The sequence below is a fragment of the Semicossyphus pulcher genome, unplaced genomic scaffold (assembly GCF_022749685.1).
Source record: "Semicossyphus pulcher isolate SPU_LCO1_2020_fin unplaced genomic scaffold, fSemPul1.0.p SCAF_8, whole genome shotgun sequence".
Classification (NCBI taxonomy): Eukaryota; Metazoa; Chordata; class Actinopteri; order Labriformes; family Labridae; genus Semicossyphus; species Semicossyphus pulcher.
In genome coordinates, this window is record NW_027211759.1 from 1729062 (window position 1) to 1737653 (window position 8592).

At 43.6% G+C, this 8592-nt stretch overlaps 1 protein-coding gene across 1 annotated transcript; it reads right to left on the reverse strand.

Moving 5' to 3' along the window:
* Positions 1-1118: 1118 nt before the first annotated feature.
* Positions 1119-8044, reverse strand: ciao2a (cytosolic iron-sulfur assembly component 2A). Its single transcript, XM_069686645.1, has 5 exons — positions 7821-8044; positions 6473-6637; positions 3683-3732; positions 2783-2828; positions 1119-1852 (listed from the first exon to the last, which is right to left on the reverse strand). The coding sequence occupies exons 1-5, from the start codon at positions 7942-7944 to the stop codon at positions 1752-1754; spliced, it is 486 nt and encodes a 161-aa protein (XP_069542746.1). The 5' UTR covers positions 7945-8044; the 3' UTR covers positions 1119-1751.
* Positions 8045-8592: the final 548 nt, after the last annotated feature.

Sequence of the window (8592 nt, forward strand, 5' to 3'; positions counted from 1 at the left end):
TGACTCTCACCCCAACCACGTCACACTCGGCTGCAAACCGCCCCGGTGCCTGCTGGAGGTCCCAGCTTGATGAAGCCAACAGGACCACATCATCTGCAAAAAGCAGAGATGAAATTCTGAGGTCCCCAAACTGGAAACCCTCCTCCCCCAGCTGTGCCTTGAGATCCTGTCCATGAAAATCACAAACAGCATCGGTGACGCGGAAAACCCCGACGGAGCCCGACACGCACCGGAACGTGTCTGACTTTGTGCCGAGGATGCGGATGAAGCTCTCACTTAATACAGAGGCCGGACGGCTCGTAGCAACGCATCAGTGAGTTATAAATGTGTGCTGACTCACACGACTAAAGGGAAACACATGTTCCTGTGCACACGTCTTTATGATGTCATTTCATGACCCATGACACTGGGTCGAACAGGTGTTCCCCTCCACCTGACTTCCACCTTCTCTGCGTCTAAAGAGAGTTGTTGTTTATACGTTCACAGTTTTGATGCGAGTCAGGTGTGACTGTGAGGAGACTATAAATCCCTCTGCAGGTCGTAAACCTGCGTCTCTGTTGTGTCTCTGTCATCTGTAGCTCTCCAGCAAAGCAGAGCATCAGCTGGTTTGAGTGTTTCATGTAGGCGTCTTCATGTTGAGCAGACTTCAAAGCTTTCAGAGTTCATTGATGCACTTTTTATATGTTAAATTCACAGCTTTATACAGACATGAATCTGCCTGTTCTGGTGTATTTAACAGCCTCACATTATAACTTGCTTTAATTCAACTTTATTCCTCTGAGGATCTTTGGTTCAGAGCAACAGCGCCTCCAACAGGTGAAGCTCTGTCGTTACGACAACAAAGCAGAGCTGTGATCCCTGAGAGCTGTCAGACTGTAAGATTAAACTCTGAACTCTGACAACCACAAAACCGAGTGACCGTGTCCCCCGACATTTTCTTCCCACGTGATGCACATTTCTAATTACAGTTTCTCAAATGGAGAAAAAAACGAGTTAGACGCCTGATTTAAACAGAAGCAACGTTTAAAAACTAAAAGGATTCACCGTCTGCTGTAAGAAGCAACGCTGCAGCGCCCGCTGAAGGACGAGGAGGAGGAAGGTGTTGTGTGAGATTTTAATAAGCTGTGTGTGAAACTTTGTAATCTGCTCCGTGTGACTGACTCCTGATTCAGAGACACCTTCCTGTCCGTCAAACACCACTCGGACGCTGCTTCTCGTTGACGTTTTAATTTCAGATTCTTTGAACATCTTTTTTTTTTTTTTTAAATAATCACCTCTATAAAAAAATCGTATTTTCTTAAATCAGACTTTAAGTGTTTCATCATTTACAAAGAGGAACAGACTTCCTACAGTTTTGCACAGAGAGCAAACAGTGACAGACCCTCTCCTCCCCGCGGAGCGACTGAAGGTGGAAAAACAGAGAACACAGACGGAGGGGGAAGAGATGTAGGCAGGCGGGAAGGCGTCTCCGGTTTCTCTTTACAGCGTCTGAAGCAGCACTCATCAGACGACAGCAAAGATCCATCCAGCAGGGAATGATCTGAAACACACGTCTTTGCTTTATTCCAGCTTCCATCCTGGCTTCTCTTCCCTCCTCAGTATGCATCCTTTCTCTGGAGACGCTGCAGAAAATATCCTCCAGAGTCCCCCGAGGCGACACAACCCTCTGCCTCCAGACTCCTGATTAATGTCCTCACACACACTCACATAGAAACACACACTGCGGCTCAAAGGTGTTTCTCTTTCCTCCGTCAGTCGTCCGGCTCGGTCACACACTGCTCCACGATTTCCCTCAGGTTGGGGTTCTCCATGGCGGCTGCTACTCGCTCCTTATCGTTGATCTGCTTGTTAACTGGAAACAAGAACACAAAGAGAGTGGTGACTTCAACCGGACAGCAGCTCCTCTGTCTCACTGCTGTGTCAGTTATTTCTTCCATCTTTTGCAGTTTAAATTTATTGTGTCACTTCCTGCTAGAAGCTTTAGAGTGACAAAGTGGGTCAGCTGGTCCACATGTAAGCTGTGTTCAGACCAAAAGTGAAGCTAAGTTTTGCATCATGTTACACAAGATTGAACCACATGTTGTCCTGTCTGTGTTCCTAACGTCTCCTGTCCTCTCACAGCTGGTTAACCTCCCTCCTCCTGAGCTGTGTCTGATGAACTCTCCTGCTGCTTCCAGCTCCTTCAGGCTGACCAGTGCCCAGTGTGATGAGCTGTTAGCTCGGATCAGTACCAGGATTTCTCTGATGGACACCAACTACCGGCGTCCTGTTTCAGCTGTGGAGCGCCTGTCCATCTGTCTCCGCTGAGTGGCAGGTTCACTGTATCTAGCAAGTCACACGTGGGCTGAGATCTGTCTCACTACAGCGCTATGAAGCCACAACAAACAGATGTTACTGAGATTTAATGACAATAAACAGGCTGAGAGGATGCTGAGAGAACTACATCAGGATGCTGAGAGAACTACATCAGGATGCTGAGAGAACTACATCAGGATGCTGAGAGAACTACATCAGGATGCAGGTTTGTGAAAAGTGTGAGTTCATGTTTTTTGAATGGGGTTTGGTTTGACCGTTTCCGGGGCGTGTCAGGAGAATCTCGATGCTGATTTGCGTCTTTGCATCGACTTTGTTGCTGCTTCACATTTGGTCTGAACACTCAGGTAAGGATGTGAAATGTTGATAGAAAACACAATAAAGACTAAATGTTCCCTCAAACGTCCTCCAGTTTCGTCTAAAGAAGCTATTGGCTCTTTTTAATGAACAATAAATAAAACAGACTTACTGTCCTCCTCTGTCGAATGGGTTCCTTCTGAAATGTAAATTTCCAACTGAGAAGAGAAAGAAAAACAATGATGTTAACAGGATTCAGGACTCTGAGTTACTTTGGGGTCACAAAAGAAAGAAACAATTTAAATGAGGCCGTTTGGATTGAAAAGATGGTGACAGAGAAACGTGTCGCCTGCAGCTCAGAGAACAAAGGCCATCGATAATGAAAAACAGAGAGAGTAAATCCTGCTGCAAAGAGAAGAAATGAATCGGTGTTCTTCCAGCTTTGAGTAAACAGTTTGTGTTTCCTGTCAGGAGGAGGACCCTTATTAAATGACCTGTACTCGTCCTCCGTCCTCCCTCCTCTCTCCTCCCTCCTCCGTCCTCCCTCCTCTCTCCTCCCTCCTCCGTCCTCCCTCCCTCCCTCCCTCCCTACTCCCTCCTCCCTCCTCCCTCCGGACGTCAGACTGAAGCTGCATCACGTTTGCATCGAGCAGCTCTGATAAAAACACTCGTCTGATGAGAGGCTCCTCATCCTGTTTATGAAGCCGCTTTAATGCTGCAGGATGCTCGCTGCTCTCCACCTGCCTCCGCACACCGCTGCCTGTTTGATGAGCGTCCAAGAACTCCTCTCCCCGTGACCCTTGACCTCTGAATCTGCTAACAGCTAATTGTGTGTTCACAGAGTGCTGCCTCTGTTTCTAAGCATTGTTCTCTTTCTTGGCTTTGTCAGTCGGAGAGTTTGATGAGTTTCATCATGTTCTGCTCGCGTCGGCTCCACTTGGTCTGAACATGAGGTCAGAACTGTGTTCATGATAAACACCAGGTTTCTGCATGGCTTGAAGCATGAGGTGTAAGAGAGGAATCTTTTCAGTGCACTGATCCTTTAATAACACATCACGACTCCGGCACTCACCTTGTGTTTAAAAGGCAAACACCTCTGCAGCTTCACCTGTAAGCACAGACCTGCAGACACAAAGAACATCCCATCAGACACAGACCGTTTCTGCATGCAGAGAAAACATCCAGCAGATCAGAGAAGATCATGTGAGACGCTACTGCTGAGAAATGAAAGCAACTTTCAGTGGACGTTCTCTGATCAGACACATTCGCTCAGAAGCTTTCAGTGCAGCCGGTGCAGCCTGTTTCACTGCTGCAGGCTGAACGTGGACTGCAGCCTGTTTCACTGCTGCAGGCTGAACGTGGACTGACTCAACTTGTTCTCCTTTTTGTCATTTAGACCCCAAAAATGTAAAAGTAGGTTGAAGGTTTAAAACATACAGAATTTAAATTTAGCAGGAAAATTCTGTTGAAAATAAAATAAAATAATTTGTTTAAACGCCGCACGGATATCTTCTTTCATTATGAATTTTCTGCTTCATGTTAACTTTTATCAACTCTTTTATCTTCACTATCGTAGTGTCACACAGTGTCAGCAGCAGTGTGAGGACACGGCTCTCTGCTGGACAACAGGTGGGGAGTGAGTCTCTGCTTCAAGGGAAGGAGGTTAAGTATCTCAGGGTCTTGTTCACGATGAGGGTAGAATGGATGGTGAGACTGACAGGTGGATCGGTGCAGCATCAGCAGTAATGCGTGCTTTCCATTTACCGGTTGATCTACGCTCCAGCCCTCACCTGTGGTCACGAGCTGTGGGTAGTGACCGAAAGAATGAGACCGCAGACACAAACGACTGAAAAGAGTCTCCTCTGCAGGGCGTCTGGGCTCAGCCTTAGAGAGAGGGGTGAAGGAGCTCGGAGTAGAGCCGCTCCTCCTTCACATCGAAAGGAGCCAGCTGAGGTGGTTCAGGCATCTGGTCAGGATGCCTCCTGGGCGCCTCCCTGTGGAGGTTTTCCGGGCACGTACAACTGGGAGGAGACCCCGGGGCAGACCCAGAGCTCACTGGAGGGATTATATATCCTACCTGGCCTGGGAACGCCTCGGAATCCCCCAGGAGGAGGAGCTGGGAAACATGCCGGGGAGAGGGACGCCTTGGTTCACTTGCTTCACCTGCTGCCACCGCGACCCGACCCCGGATAAACGGACGGATGGATGTAAACTTTTACTTTAGGCAATAGACAATGTAAAAATAAATTCAGTGTAAATCTAAAGTCATTATTAAAAGGCAACATCTGAGGCCCGGAAGAAATCTATGAGGTAATTTGTATGTAACGTGTTGAAAACAGATAGAGATCGACTTTAAACTATAAATGAATGAGTGAAAAGTTATTTGAATATCTAAGAGCTGAGTGAGAAGAGAATAATGTGTGTGAGTCGTCCTGCTGTGAGTCTGAACACAGAGGATAAAACAGTCCATTAAGCAGAGCCTGTCTGCACAAGCTGCACTTACTGTCTCTAATGGGCTCGTGGATCCACTCACTGTGAGCGTATATGAATTCAGGTTTATATTCTCCTCCTACAGACGGCTGCTCGGGGAAATTGCTCGGAGAGAAACGTCCCCGAGGGAAATTAGCTTCGCTCCCAAAGCGATGTAAAGACGTCTCACACGGATAATACACGAGAAGCTGCGCACAGATATGAATACATGAATATCAAGGAGACATCAGTATGCATAGAAATGTTGTTTTCTTCATGTTCGGATGAGTCTGAGTCGGTAACCTAACAGATTCACAGTCTTGTTATTTCTGCTGCTCAAAGATTAGATTGCTCATCAGCTAGAAACAGGGATGAGGTCAAAGGTCAAACTCTAACAAGCAGAACAGTTCATCTGAGGGGAAAATGTGATGTGCCTTTCTCAAACAATTCAATTATAAACAATTCCTGGAAAAAGTCTCTCTCAGAGAAGTGCCAACTTTGGGCTTCAAAACGGTCCAGAAACAGAGGGATGACGTCACGGTGGCTCCTCCTCCTTTAATATACAGTTCTGCACACAAAGATAAACAGCATGTCCTCATTTCAAATACCAGTGTGGGCAGAGGGATCTGATGTGAGAAGAATCAATAAAGCTGTGAGCTCAGGGGTCAGGAGTCCTGTTAGAGCTGACATCGTCTGTCTGTCTGTGTGTGAACTGAATCTCACTTAGGTGGTGCTATGGTATTAGCTTTATATGAAGTGGCTCTCTGTCATGTAAAAGGTTTTAAAGAAGGTTTCCAACACACAGTTTTATCCTAGCTTCATCTTGTTATTGGGGAAACGCTTTCTTCTTCTTCCACATGTGAGAGCTGCCAGAGCTGCAGCTTCAGTCCCTCCATTCCTCGTTAACTCTGACAGAGGGCTTACTGCTGTGATTAAAGTATTACTCTGCAGGAGGAGGGTTCACCTGCTGAAAGAGGAGCATTAGTGCCGTCACACGGGGTCGGTTTCAACACCTTTTCTTTCTTTTCTTTTCTGAGGTTTGTAGGAAACAGACGGATCATTTTCAGAACCCGAACATCATTAGGCCTGAATAAGCATTTAAACAGACAGATGTGAACAGAACATCTCCCCCGACATCAATCAAAAGACAATATCGACATGCACTTTATAGGTATACTAAGATTTTATGATACTGTATGGATTCTTAATAGCATTGTTTATATTGTAAATTAATAGTTTACTTCAATTACTTAATGTCTTTAACTTAAATAGGCCGATGTAAATTCCTTCACTCAGACTGCACGATAAGTCGTGCATGTCGTGAGTCGTACCCCCTGATCTTGATTTGTATCACAAACACAAACTGCTCTCTCCTTCTTGTCTGCGGACTCACCGATCAGAGTAGCCAGCGAGCAGTGAGGGACGGTGGGAGAGAACTTGATGATGATGAGGTACTCGTCCTCGCCGAGCTCCTGGACCTCCACACATTTCTCCGTCACCACGTCCAGCTCCTCCAGGGTGTTGGGCTTCTCCGGATCCCGGATCGATCGGATCACATCTGATAGAGGAGGAGAAAACCAGATGAGGCGTTGTTTACTAAAACTAACAAGCAAGTTTCTGAAACCCTGAAACTGATATAAAGTAAGAAACATTCAGATAAAATACAACTGAGCTTCAAACGAGCGCTTTGTGCTGCTAAAATTTAATATAACCTAATGTAAACTAAACATATATGCAAAAATAGGTTGTAATAAAAATAAAATTGATTTTGCAAGTGAAAAAGATAATAAATAAAAGCTTATAATAGTGATGGTTCGATGGATCTGATTCACTGTATAATATAAACTTTGAACCTACAAAACCCAAACAATGACTAAACTACATCCTCTATGGTACAGTTTAATGTTTCAGATTAACTGTATGTCATGGGAATTAATGTCCTGAATGCCTTTATTTAACTACAGCAGAAAAATAATTTCAGTTCTGTCCAGTGCCAGGATTCTTTTTCCTCATTCCAACCACACCAAAGTCCAGTCAAAAAAACATGAATTTAGGTTTTAATCCAGAGGAAATTTGAATGTATGCTGTTTACTACTGTACACCAAACTGTATTCAAAAAAGGTTATATGCCAGTACTAAGCATTAAGCCCCAGAATATGCCAATCCCTTCAATCCAACCAAACTGGTTTAAAAAACACATTTAGTTCCGTTCAGCACTAATCGCTACAATTATGTTAACATCAAACAAACCAAACTCCATTCAAAAAAGTAGTATATTTTAAACTTGCCTTAAATGATGGCTACCTGTCATTACAGCTACTTCATGAAACTTCTCTTACGCGCATAATATTTATATAACAAAAGTTCGGGGCATAATTTATTGACCTATCCGCAACTTACAGTGAGTTTGTTGACAATAATGTGAATTTCATTACAATTTGGCGCCGTTTGTTTATCAGTGTCAGTTATCAGTTATATTGTGCCACAGCAGTGCTCTACGGACGTCTTAAGCCTGACACTCAAGGAAGGACATTTAAAACTACTTTTGTCTGGTGAATATACTCGTTTTCTAATATACGTGAACCCGATCGAGGGCCACGGCAAACACAGCGTGACTATGAAAGTCTCTTGAGCATTATCTCATCCAACATTAAAAATTTTTGGACCTTACAGTTCACCTAACTTTGCTAACAGTAGTTACACAGCAGTAACGTTAACAGGCCTGTTCGAGCTCCACTCACCGTACACTTCTAACGCTTTCTCCTCCATCTTTTTGGTCTTCAGGGCATTCCTGTTGTCCGCGAGTCCAGAAAACTGTAAAACCTTGGTGACAGTTAACGACACAAGGCTGAACACTATTTCCATTTTTTATAAAACGCCATAGTTACAAAGAGGACGGACTGTAGTGACTTTGACAGGAAAACAGAAACACTGCTGAAAGTGAACAGCAGCGCGCAGCTTCAAGAGATCTCTATCTACATGTGAACAGTTTTATCATAAAGTGCGAGCGTAGAAATGTATACAGATCAACAGTTCTGTAGCAGCCAATCAGCAAATCTGCCTAACTTCCGCTTCTGTTTTCAGGGAAAAGCAATCGATGAAAGATCAAGCTATGATGGTAGAGATGAATGAGATGCCATTTTACACTGTTTTAGTAAAACTTACGGAAGGTTATTTAAATGTTCAAACTGTGATATAATAACTGTGTTGTTATAAGTATCATTTGAAAATGTGTTTATGAAAAGAAAGCTACATTTAATTAACTTATTTTAAAATATCAAATACTATGCGTTTGTTCATTTGCAAACAAAGTGTATTGCTTTAATGTGAAATACTTGATTATTTTTTAAACATTTAATTTCAAATATTTATTAAATGATTAATTTTAAATATTTATTAAATAATTAATTTTAAATATTTACTATTGCAATTGATCAATCGTGTAGCATATTGATTTATAATATCTCATAAAAATGTCATAAATAGATATAAACGGTTTCACATTTATTTATG